This window comes from Bison bison, unplaced genomic scaffold, assembly GCF_000754665.1.
Source record: "Bison bison bison isolate TAMUID 2011002044 unplaced genomic scaffold, Bison_UMD1.0 scf7180017864498, whole genome shotgun sequence".
NCBI lineage: Eukaryota > Metazoa > Chordata > Mammalia > Artiodactyla > Bovidae > Bison > Bison bison.
The window spans coordinates 10,542,285-10,554,862 of record NW_011495057.1 but is presented as its reverse complement, the minus strand read 5'-3'; the positions used below and the strand labels follow the sequence as shown (position 1 = coordinate 10,554,862).

General features: G+C 41.0%; 1 protein-coding gene across 1 annotated transcript in view; it reads right to left on the bottom strand.

The window, feature by feature from the left end:
* The window catches only part of DSG2 (desmoglein 2), a 34,289-nt gene that overhangs the window by 16,375 nt on the left and 5,336 nt on the right, over positions 1 to 12,578 (bottom strand). The window contains exons 4-8 of the mRNA XM_010828994.1: positions 8,189 to 8,350; positions 7,949 to 8,093; positions 6,949 to 7,115; positions 4,036 to 4,173; positions 3,738 to 3,923 (exon numbers count right to left, since the gene is read on the bottom strand). Of these exons, the coding sequence (XP_010827296.1) occupies positions 3,738 to 3,923; positions 4,036 to 4,173; positions 6,949 to 7,115; positions 7,949 to 8,093; positions 8,189 to 8,350 (798 nt within the window). The remainder of the gene's footprint in view (positions 1 to 3,737; positions 3,924 to 4,035; positions 4,174 to 6,948; positions 7,116 to 7,948; positions 8,094 to 8,188; positions 8,351 to 12,578) is intronic.

Sequence of the window (12,578 nt, the reverse complement as noted above, 5' to 3'; positions counted from 1 at the left end):
AATTCTTTTAAAAGGGAAAACAATAGAACACACTCGTGTGGTTTCAGTGTCAGATATTATATAATCATCTAAAACATGACAAATACAGCAGTAAGTACAGTAAATCCCCAATATATAAATGAATTCCATTCTGAGAGCACGTTCGTAGTCCAACTTTGTTCATTAAGTCCAACAAAGTTAGCCTAGGTATCCAACTAACACAACTGGCTACACAGTACTGTAATAATACTGTCAAACAAATAATACATAAAAAACAAACACACAAAATAAAGAAAACATTTCTAATCTTACAGTAAAGTACCTTGAGAAGTACAGTAGTACCATACAACAGATGGCATCCAGGGGCTGGCATCCAGTGAACAGGCAAGAAGAGTTACAGAGTGGGGGTGGGAGAGGAGGGAGGTGGGAGAGCTGAAGGATCGTCAGCAACAGGAGACGGAGGGCGAATTGCAGTTTCACTCATACTTTAACGTGACTGGACACGCAAATGTACATTCTCATTTTGCAAGTTCAGTACTTGAAGGCTCGTATATAGGGGACTTACTATATTCCAACTCTTAAATTGATACCATGTCATTAAAAATCTGCAGCCCCATGGACTGCAGCCCACTGTCTCCTCTGTCCATGGGATTTCCCTGGCAAGAATACTGGAGCAGGTTGCCATTTCCTTCTCCAAGGGATAGTCCTGACCCAGGAATCAAACCTGTGAGTCTTGCATCTCCTGCATTTGCAGGTGGGTTCTTTATCACTAGCACTACGTGGGAAGCCTAAAGATGTTTAGGAAGCACCCCCAATTTTATTTAAGATCAAAATCATTTCAAATAGATATATTTTTTATTTTTAGCAATCTGAAGTGATTCTTTGCTTAATTTAAAAAAGTTAAGGGACATTCAATATAGGTTAATATTCCTTAAAAAGTGTTCCATGGGTTTGTTCTGGCAAAAAGGGCTACAGAAGTAGCAGCAGACCACCAGCTCTGTCCCATAGCATATCATAAAGCTGAGACCTCACTGCATCTTATTAGGTAGCACATAATATTCATTTGTCTCATTATTAATGATGTTCATTTTGATCCTTTGATCAAGGTGCTGTCTCTGAGGCTTCCCCACTGTAAAGTTACTTTTTGGCCTTTGTAATTCACGTGTATTTTGTGTGGTGGTACTTTGAAACTATTTAAGTGTCCCATTTCTCTGCAAATTTTCTGTTTGTTTATATTAGTATAAAAAAAATAAAAGGAGACCTCCTGGAGAAAAAAATAATATTTGACTATATTAAACCCAGGAAGGGGTTTTCAAATTTGTTTAAAAATCTGCAGCCCCATGGACTGCAGCCCACTGTCTCCTCTGTCCATGGGATTTCCCAGGCAAGAATACTGGAGCAGGTTGCCATTTCCTTCTCCAAGGGATAGTCCTGACCCAGGAATTGAACCCGTGAGTCTTGTATCTCCTGCATTTGCAGGACTCTTTATCGCTAGTGCCACCCGGGAAGTCTAAGGATGTTTACGAAGAGAATCTAACCCCCTTCTTTATACCATGATGTCTATTAATAACTGGTTTGCTATTAATGCCATAAAAGATTAACCCTCTTCCAAATACTCTGTTCTTTGCAAATTGTGGTATTACATTTGATTTGATCAGTTTATCACTCTCTCTATATATTTTCCAATTTGTCCATTTTCTTTTAAAAAATATTTCTATAGTGTTCTACTATTTAGATACACTTAATTTACTTAGCTATTCTGTTATTAGGCATTTGGACTATTTGCAATTAACACTGCTCTGAACATTTGCATGCAAGTTTTTTTTTTGTAGATACTGTATATGTTTTTATTTTTCTTGGGTGAACACCGAGGACTAAATGGTTGGGTCACTGGATTAGTACTCTATTTAATTTTTTACGAAACTGCCAAACTGGCTCTACCATTTAATGTTTCCACTGGCAATATACAGGAGTTCTGCCTATATTCTCACTGATCCTTGGTGGTGTTGGTCTTTTTTGATTGTAGCTTCTTTCTAGCCAGGTGTGCAGTGACAGCCCACACAGACCTCATCTGCACCTTCCCTAATGTCTACTGATGCCGGGTATCCTTTACGTGCACACTTGCTATTTGTGTATCTTCTCTAACTTCCTGTGAATGGAATCTGATGGCTGTCCTTATACTTTGGAAGCGATTCTTTATACAATTGAGAAAGTAAATTCATAATTTTCTTAATCTGGTGCTGTCATTTTACTACTAAATTTACAGTAACTCTGTCCCTTTTTGTGCTACTATGGTGCATTGAGGGTATTTTTATTATTCATCACTATGTGACTGCTTCTCCTTCTGTATATTATTGGCTTTTAATCTCAAGCACTGAGCAGGGTTGCACCTAAAACCTATGACTAAAAAAGGATGCTTAGTTCTATACAAGCAGGTAAATTGATTTTGTCTCTAATGCCATTATCTATTTATTCAGTAATCATAAAATTTGTCTTCCCTTTAATCCAAAATCACTGCAGATGGTGATTGCAGCCATGAAATTAAAAGACGCTTACTCCTTGGAATGAAAGTTATGACCAACCTAGATAGCATAGTCAAAAGCAGAGACATTACTTTGCCAACAAAGGTTCATCTAGTCAAGGCTATGGTTTTTCCTGTGGTCATGTATGGATGTGAGAGTTGGACTGTGAAGAAGGGTGAGCGCCGAAGAATTGATGCTTTTGAACTGTGGTGTTGGAGAAGACTCTTGAGAGTCCCTTGGACTGCAAGGAGATCCAACCAGTCCATTCTGAAGGAGATCAGCCCTGGGATTTCTTTGGGAGGAATGATGCTAAAGCTGAAACTCCAGTACTTTGGCCACCTCATTCGAAGAGCTGACTTATTGGAAAAGACTCTGATGCTGGGAGGGATTGGGGGCAGGAGGAGAAGGGGACGACAGAGGATGAGATGGCTGGATGGCATCACCAACTTGATGGATATGAGTTTGGGTGAGCTCCGGGAGTTGGTGATGGACAGGGAGGCCTGGGGTGCTGCAATTCATGGGGTCGCAAAGAGTCGGACACAACTGAGCGACTGAACTGAACTGAACTGAATCTTATTCTGTTTTCCTCTGCTTTACAAAAAGTGGTCTATATACATATGGTAGCCTATTGATAAATGGTATCCATAATTATTACAATGAAACTTCAAGTTAATTTTCCTCTATTCTGTTATACATTATATTATCATCATTCCTCTATTAGGGTTTACTTACTTTACCATATAATAAGTTTTGTAAAAATGTGGATGCTTCTGGAATCAATTTTTGTCTGTGACTTAATGAAATATTTTGAAAGCTTTAGCTTTGCATTTTATTTTAAAATTTGATATTCTATCATTAACCATTTAACACACAGTGGTATTCTTCCTTTTTAATTTTGTTTAAAAAAAAAAATCCATCCTCTAAATTTGTTTAAAAAATTCTGCAGGAGTCAGGATTTTAAATATTTAAGACCCATATACTTATAACACAATTTAATTTTCATTGATTCAATTAAGCAGAATTATACACTCTGTTTCAAAATGCAACCCTCACACTACTGACATTAGAAATACAAAGAGTGTGACCACTCACAACCATAGAACTTGGGCAAATATGGATGGCGCCTATCTCTAGCATTGTGGCACCAGTACTAATAAATATTTGGAGCTCAAAATACATCAGTGTCCTCCTCTTGACCAACTTCTCTCATTCCAGATTTGAACACTAAGTCCTTACCTTAATCAGGGTCACAATTCCTTCATTAGTTTGAGTATCAGTTTCTATGTGGAAATAACCCCCTTCGTTTCCTGATGCAAAAGTAAAATTTGCTAACCAATTATCCGAGCCTACTTCATCTGCGTCGGAGACTTTTATGCGTAAAACCTCTACGTTGGCTTTGTTTTCTTCAATTGATCCTTCATACTGCAAAACACAAACAGGAGGTTTTTATTCTGATGGAACACAAACATAAGTGATATATTTTTAGTTATGACTGACATGTAATAGGCACATTTGTTATAAAAATAATAGTTACCACGTTTCTGTCAACTACAGGTATATTATCATTGACGTCCAAAATACGAATCTGAACTTGAGCTTGTTTTACTGGTTTATCTGTTATTTGTCCATTGCCATCTCTTGCTTCTACTATCAAAGTGTAGCTGCTGTATTCCTGCAAGGCAATGAAAAAGATCCGGCTGGGGTGAAAATGAATTGCTCCCAAATCTGTCTTTCTGGGTTGAGTTCACTTTATCATCAGGGGAATGAACCTCAGTATATTTTATTCATAAGTAAGTTTCATGGGGGCTTCCCTGGTGGCTCAGCGGTAAAGAATCTGCCTGCCAATGCCGGACACACAGGTTCGATCCCTGATCTGGGACGATCCCACATACCTCGGAGCAAGTAAGCCTGTATGCCACAACTACTGAGCCTGCGCTCTAGACCCCAGGAGCTGCAACTACTGAAGCCTGAGGGCCCTACAGTTTGTGCTAAACGACAAGAGAAGCCACCGCAGTGAGGAGTCTGTGCACCACAACTAGAGAGGAGCTCTGCTCGCTGCAACTAGAGAAGAGCTGGTACAGCAACAAAACCTAGAGCAGCCAAAAATAAATAAGTAAATATTTAAAAAAAGTTTCATGACCTGCTGTTAATTCTGTGAAGATGCTGTTTGTTTGCCATCAGAGCTTTTTTTTTTTTAAAAGGGCAGAAAAGCCTAGAGCAGTTGTTGACATCAAAATTCTTAATTACATCATTGGTGATATTTATCAGGAGATGAGTCTCTCCTTAAAATAGTCTGAGCACAAAAGTGCTTTCAAAAGGTAGTCAGCATTACACTGGAAGTGATGAGACTCTAGAAATTAGTTTTTTATAGCCCACACTTCATTTTAGGTTAGAAGTTGTCATGAAGACTTAACCCCTCAAGAACACTGGGTCAGTAAAGGCAAAACTTGGTGCACTTTTTATCCCCGGGAGAGAAGATTCTTAGAGAACATGACCTAGAGAACAATGTCTCAGATGTTATTCCAAAGGGGACCCGTCTCTTCCATGTGGTCCCTTCTGATGGCTCCATCAGTGTGGTTGAAGTTTAAGAAGGAGCCGGGCAGCAAGTGCCCATGCCCGGGACCCTGTGCAGAGCAAAACTGCTCAGTGAAAGGCAGGATGGCAGAGACTCTGGAACCAGTTGCCTGAGTTCCAATTCTGACATGCTAGCTATGTCGGACACACATTATCCCTTTGACCCTTAGTTTCCTTCTACGTAAAATGAGAATAATAACTGGATCTGCCTCACAGGGTTCACAGGTTCATTAACTGAATTAATCCACGTAAAAGGCTTGGAATAGCACTGGGCACATGGCTTACCCAGTAAGTGACAGCCAGTATTTTTTCTGCTAAATGTTTCAGAGACATTTAGCAAAATAGTACTTCAATAGTACTACTACTTCAAAATAGTACTTTTCCATTCTCATTTTATGTGAAAAGGTAGAGTAGAATTCTAGGAGTAATAATATCCTTTAGGGCTTCCCTGGTGGTTCAGATGGTAAAGAATGTGCCTGCAATGCGGGAGACCCAGGTTCAATCCCTGGGTCAGGAAGATCCCCTGGAGAAGGGAATGGCAGCCCACTCCAGTACTCTTGTCTGGAGAATCACACAGACAGAGAAGTCTGGCAGGCTACAGCCCATGGGGTTGTAAAGAGTCGGATACAACTGAGCAACTAACACTTTCAATATCATTTAGAAAGATATCAAAAAAAAAAAAAAAAAAAGATATCAAAGGAATGTTGACTCACATCCTCTTCCTCTCTGGCCAGAGTTAAATAATTTTTTTAAGCATTACAAAATACACTGTGTCTGATGATGATTTATATTTGATGACAATACAGCACTCTAAGGATTTTACCATGCATGCTGTTAACATCTTTATACGTGTAGCATTTATGAAATCTTGTCTTCCCTTTTCAACTAAAATGTTCCCTTTGACTTAGAAATAAAAAAATGAAATGTTTGAGAAAATATCCTTTAGGAAACAACTCAAATTTTCCTCCAATTTGGGATTTACAATAACTCTTTACAAATACTGCTATTACTCTAAACAGGACTTCTATTTCAATCTCTTCTCCTCCCTCTGAAAATGTATTAGCAGTAGGAAAGATTCCTAAAGTTTCATTACAGAACCACTTTAGAGGAACATTGCTTTAGAACTCTCTAGCAAACAGATTCTGACTGGAGAGGCCCTAGGCCAGTGCTTATGTAATTTAAAAATTTCCAGGAGCCACATGAAAAAAAAAATAAAGAGGGAATTCCTTGGTGGTCCAGTGGTTAGGACTTGGCACTTCACTGCTGGAGCCTGGGTTCAATCCTTGGTTGGGGAACTAAGATCCCCAACCACATGGTGTGGCCAAATAAATAAATCATTAAAAAAAAAAAAAGTAAAAGGAGACAGTTGATACTAGCTTTATTTTTGCTTTGGGAGAAGTATATTGGTTTGCCTTTTCATTTATAAAAACATTCAGGGGGTTTTCTGGTTGATTATCTTCTTCTTCCTTTACCATGATGCCTACTTACAGTAATGACGGGATTGTTTAAACACCAGCTGATACTAGTTTTAAACAAAGAAATTTCATTTAACCCATGGTATCGGAAATGTTATTAATTCAACAAGTGATCAACCAAAAATATTAAGGTGATATTTCAACATTCTTTTTTTTTTTCATATTATGTTTTCCCAATCTGGTGTATATTTTCCACTTACAGCACATCTCAACTGGGACTAGTCACATTTCAAGTGGCCAATGGCCACGTATGACTGATGGCTATGATACTAGACAGCACATCCCTAGAGGAGGATCATTCTGAAACACAAGACAAAGTCAGAAAATTAGACTAGAGAGAGAATAAACTGGAAGGAGAGGAGAGCAGAAAAGATGAATAACATGAAATATCAATTTACCTCTCTGTCCAAGGTAATACTGGTTGTATAGATCTCTCCTGTATCTTTATTTAGGTAAAACACTGGAGAATTAGCAGGCTCCTGAGACACGATCCTATAGGAAATTTTAGAATTCAGAGTGTTGGGCTCATCTGCATCGGTTGCGTTGATTTTCATCACTAGTGTATCTGGTAGCAGAAACGAAGGGGTCCAAGATGAAACACAACTTTTAGCACTCTTACATTATGTTATTATTTTATGTATCATATCAGCTTGTTCCAAAAAGGATTTTAGGTATGTATCAAATTCAGTTTACTAAGATCAAAGAATTTAATTGCTTGAGGGAGCAAATGTGAATGGAGGTAGGAATAGAAAAAATAAGATAAAAGTGAGGCTGAGGTTAGTATATACAATTTTTAAGATGAAGTCCTGGACACGCAATAGGAGGGCCACAGATTTGCTTATCACATTTCTAATAACAGATACAAAGAAAGAAAATGAACAGATACACATACATGCTTATTAAAATACAAGCAATTCAGGAGAAGCATAGCTATTCTTTATATTCAGATCAAAGAGAAATTTCTCCTGCAAGCCCCCATATAGAAAGCTGCATTTAACACTTGCATTGAAGCCTGGAGGTAGAAATAATATGTCTAAGGTTAGCAAACTATGGACAGTGGGCCCAAGCCAGCCAGCCGCCTGATTCTGTGAATAAAACTTTACTGGAACACACCCATAACTATTTGTTTACATAGCATCTATGGCTGCTTTCCGGACACAGGGTGAAACTGACAAGTCACTACATAGACCTAACCTATCACATCAATCTACCACATCTGTTTTGAGGGTAAAAAAACTTACAACAAAAAATCACTTCCAAACCTAGATCAATCAGTTTATTATTATTTTTCCTGTGGGTAATATTCAGCCTCCACTAAGACAGAGGTTTCAGTGTTCAGTGACATGCTGGGCACAGAATGATCTTGGGTACTCATTCATAAAAACAATAAACTCTTACTTGCTGCACTTAGCTCTTCAACAGACCCAACAAAGACGTCCTGTGTGAACACTGGCTCGTTGTCATTGATGTCAAGAACTTTAATTCTGAGTTCTATTGGTTTCTCTAAGTTTTTTCCTCTTTCATCCAAAGCGTAACCAGTTACCTGGAATCAGGACATACATAATAGAAGGCATTTAGGCTGAGGTCATTCAAGTAGCATAATTTCAAAAAAATAATAAAATGTACAATTGTTCTTACCAGAAAAAATGGCGTTTCTTCTCGATCTAGAATGGTGGTAACGTTCAGTTCTCCGGTGTCTTTATTAAAGACAAACACACCAAAAGGCGGCTCCGTGATCCCCTTTCCAGTGTATTTGTATGTAATTTTTAGTTTTTTTTCTTCCGCAAGATCAGAGTGTATCTAACATAAAAATAAGAGAGGAATGCTTCAAGTTAAACGCTAACACACAGGTAATCGTTTTTAATTGAAAATTTCGCTCTGAAGCTGTTGGATGTTGAAAGGAGGGAGGTGGGAGGACACAGGTGATCCAGAGCAGAGGTGCTGGGGTCGGAGCACCCGGGTCTAATCGTGTCACAGCTACACTAGGTGTGATGCTAACGGTTACCTACTCTCCACGCTTCAGTGTTCTTACCTGCAATGTGAACGGACACTTCTGCCTACCTCTTAGGGTTGTTATGAAATTAAGATATCATTAGGGGGGTACATCTTGGTAAGAGTGGATTTTAAATTTAGGTAAGGTAACACTTGCAGACTCAAAATCACCTTTATAACTCGGATCACCAGGAAGGTATGAGTAAGGCATCCTTTCACAAGAGGGTTAAAATAGTCAAGCGCTTCGCCTACTTGGAATGTTCCTGCAGATTAGTGTTTCTAACCTGGGGTACTTCTGTAGTTAACACCTTCCTCCTCTAGAAAGAGCTCTATTTGTATCTCTAACTTGTTTGTTTCCCATTTCTGGTATCTCTAACTCTTCATCGGTAAGTGTATCTCTGTCGCCCCCTGCTGGATCCTCAATTTCTCTTTTCAGACGTCACTGAAGCCATCACCCACCTCTACCCCGCCAGAATTCGTCCTGAAATCTCAGAATTAGCTACACATGCTTCCCACAGGATTCCCAACATGCTCTGGGGCTGAGGGTGCTGCTGAGAATGAGATGCGGTTCCAACCTCCTGCCACGCCTGCTCTGCTCCTGGAGGAATGGGGACCCTGAGGCAGTCCGGTGATCACTTTTCAATGAGCCTCTGTCTGTCTTTCCCTTTCTCTGTGTTTCTGTCTCTCTCTTTTTTTTTTTGCCAAGTACATGCATATACACACACAACCCATGTGTATGTGTATACACATACATCAGTATTTATAGAGAATATTGTAGATCTTTATGTGCTGACTACATATATAATTTCACTTATGTTAGAAATAAAATCAAACTGTGTGTGGACCTAGCAGTTGGTTTGCATATACACATGTATGCACATAGGAGTATGTAAGTATATACATACTTATGGATTTCAAAAGATATGGAAGATACTAAGCTGTTGACAGTATTACTTTTAGATAAAGAATCTATAAAGTTGGGGAACTACAACAGAATGTTTTGCTTTTTATGTAAATTTTACTCTTAACAACTTTTATAATTAAAATTAGTAAGAAGAATAGCTAATGCTTACTGAACCCCATGTATTTTAGGGAAACCTATTGAAAGAATGAGTGAATAACTCAGATATCTCATCAAACTAGCACTAAGCAAACCAGAAAGCTTAACTGCTTGTATACAAACTATTATGTAAAGTCATGGGCTTCACTGGAGGCTCAGACTGTAAAGAATCTGCTTGCGATGCAAGAGACCCGGGCTTGATCCCTGGAGAAGGGAATGGCTACCCACTCCAGTATGCTTGCCTGGGAAATCCTATGGACAGAGGAGACTGGCAGACTACTGTCCTTGGGGCTGCATAGAGTCGGACATGACTAAGCGACTTTCACTCACTTTATGTAAAGCCATAATCAAACATGTAGATTTAAGAGGGCTTTTATCAAAATAATATACTGCTGGAAAAAGGAAAGTGTCTTCTGTTCCTGGCTGCTCTTTTTTAAAAGGAGCTTGTTGTGTGTGCTGTTTATAAGGTTGGAAAGATGAAAGTACCACTTCCCTATGAACATTTATTCATTCACACAAATGTTTACAGGATGTTGGCTCTGCTCGGGGCACAGGGTGTGCACAAGCTGTGAGTCCTGAGGACCAAGCCCCTGCCCTCAGGGAGCTTACACTGTACTGAGGGAACCAGACAACAAGCAAGCAACTTATGACATAGTGTCCTGGAGGTGCTGCTGCTGCTGCTGCTAAGTTGCTTCAGTCGTGCCCGACTCTGTGTGATCCCACAGATGGCAGCCCACCAGGTTTCCCTGTCCCTGGGCTTCTCCAGGCAAGAACACTGCAGTGGGTTGCCATTTCCTTCTCCAATGCATGAAAGTGAAAAGTGAAAGTGAAGTTGTTCAGTCGTGTCCGACTCTTTGCGACCCCATGGACTTGCAGCCTACCAGGCTCCTACGTCCATGGGATTTTCCAGGCAAGAGTACTGGAGTGGGTTGCCATTGCCTTCTCCGCCTGGAGGTGAATGCGCTATAAACTGAGCTGAATGAAGTGAGGGGATTGAGATGGGGTGAGGCCGGGAAGGGAATTCTTGGCCAGAGGCTTTATGCTGTGAGATACTGCAAATACCTATGGGGAGGGGTTCCAGGCAGAGGGAACAGCAAGTGCTAAGGACTGATGCTAAAGCTCTAATACTTTGGCCACCTGATGAGAAGAGCTGACTCATTGGAAAAGACCCTGATGCTGGGCAAGATTGAGGGCAGGAGAAGGGGAAGACAGAGGGTGAGATGGTTGGATGGCATCACCGACTCAATGGACATGAGTTTGAGCAAACTCTGTGAGATAGTGAAGGACAGGGAAGCCTGGAGTGCTGCAGTCCATGGGGTCGTAAAGACTCTGACACAACTAAGCGAATGAACAACGAAAGGGTGGGAGGCTGGCATGGGCTTTGGGCTTGTGTCAGCTTAGGGAGGTGGCAGAGTATGGGATGAAGGCTGATAGGAGCTGGGGTCAGAGAGGAGGTCAAAGTCAACAAATCCTGAGAGCTCTTGTTGGCAGAGGTGAGGAGTGTGTTTCTTCCACTGCAGTGGACAGCTGTTGAAAGGGCCTCACGAAGGGGATGAAAATTTTAGTTCAGAAGACCACGTTGGCTGCTTTATGGAGAATGGACTGTGGTGGGGGAGGGGCAGGCAAGAGTGAAGGCAGGGAGACCAGGTCAGGGTGCTTTCGGCAACACAGGTCAGAGCTGACACTGACAGGCACAAGGAGCATGGCAGTGGAGAGAAGTGGGCAGATTCAGAATACCCTTTTGGCATAGAACTGACAGTACCTGCTACAGTTTTGAAAATACTGAACAAAATTATAGTACCATTTACTGAAACGGATAGAACTTAGGGAGAACAGCTTTCGGAAAAAGCAAGGGTTCAGACTTTACACGTGCTAAATCTGAGATACAAATGAATGGAACTACCATATTATTTATCAAAACAATAGGGCTTTTAGAGAGTTGAAAGGGGAGTTATTAATAATTAGGTCAGGACAATGGCCGTAAACCCAGACTGTTTCAGGCAAGATGAGTTAGATAGCAGTTTCTTTTCATTTTGAAAACTACTTTCATGGGTAGGGCGGCAGAATGTGTGACTCTGATATAATAGTTTCAAGCTGAAAGCGATTGAGAAGAAGCAGATACAAGAAAAACTCTCTGTCCTCCCCCTACCTGCCTAAGACTGTTGTGGTTTAGTCATTAAGTCGTGTCTGACTCTTGCGACCCCATAGATTGCAGCCCGCCAGGCTCCTTTTTCCTGGAATTTCTCAGGTGAGAATAGTGGAGTGGGTCGCCATGCCCTTCTCCAGGGGATCTTCCCGACTCATGAACTGAACTAGTGTCTCTTACATCTCCTGCACTGGCAGGTGGGTTCCTTACCACAGAGCCACCTGGGAAGCCTCACTTGCCTAAGAGCAGGATGTGAGTGTGTAAAGGTGCCTTTTCTACCCCCTCTCAACAGCAAGGACGAAAAAGTTAATCACTGGAGGGGAGTTTAGATCCCTATCAGCCTGGAGACAGGACCAGGAGAATCTACAAAACAAACCCGACTAACTAGCTTTTTCTAGTATTATTGCCCATCTATTTGCCTTCCCAGGTAGCTGCCCCCGGGGATTCGAGGTCTTTCTTGTCTGTCTTATCGCTCTTCTAAAAATTTATTGTCCTTCTACTAAGTAGCTTCGAAGAAGGCAATGGCACCCCACTCCAGTACTCTTGCCTGGAAAATCCCAAGGACGGAGGAGCCTGGTGGGCTGCAGTCCATGGGTTCACTAGGAGTCAGACACGGCTGAGCGACTTTACTTTCACTTTTCAATGCATTGGAGAAGGAAATGGCAACCCACTCCAGTGTTCTTGCCTGGAGAATCCCAGGGACGGGGGAGCCTGGTGGGCTGCCGTCTGTGGGGTCGCACAGAGTCCGACACGACTGAAGCGACTTAGCAGCAGCAGCAGCAGCAGCAAGCTTCTTGGTTGCGCCTGCTGCTGCTAAGTCGCTTCAGTCA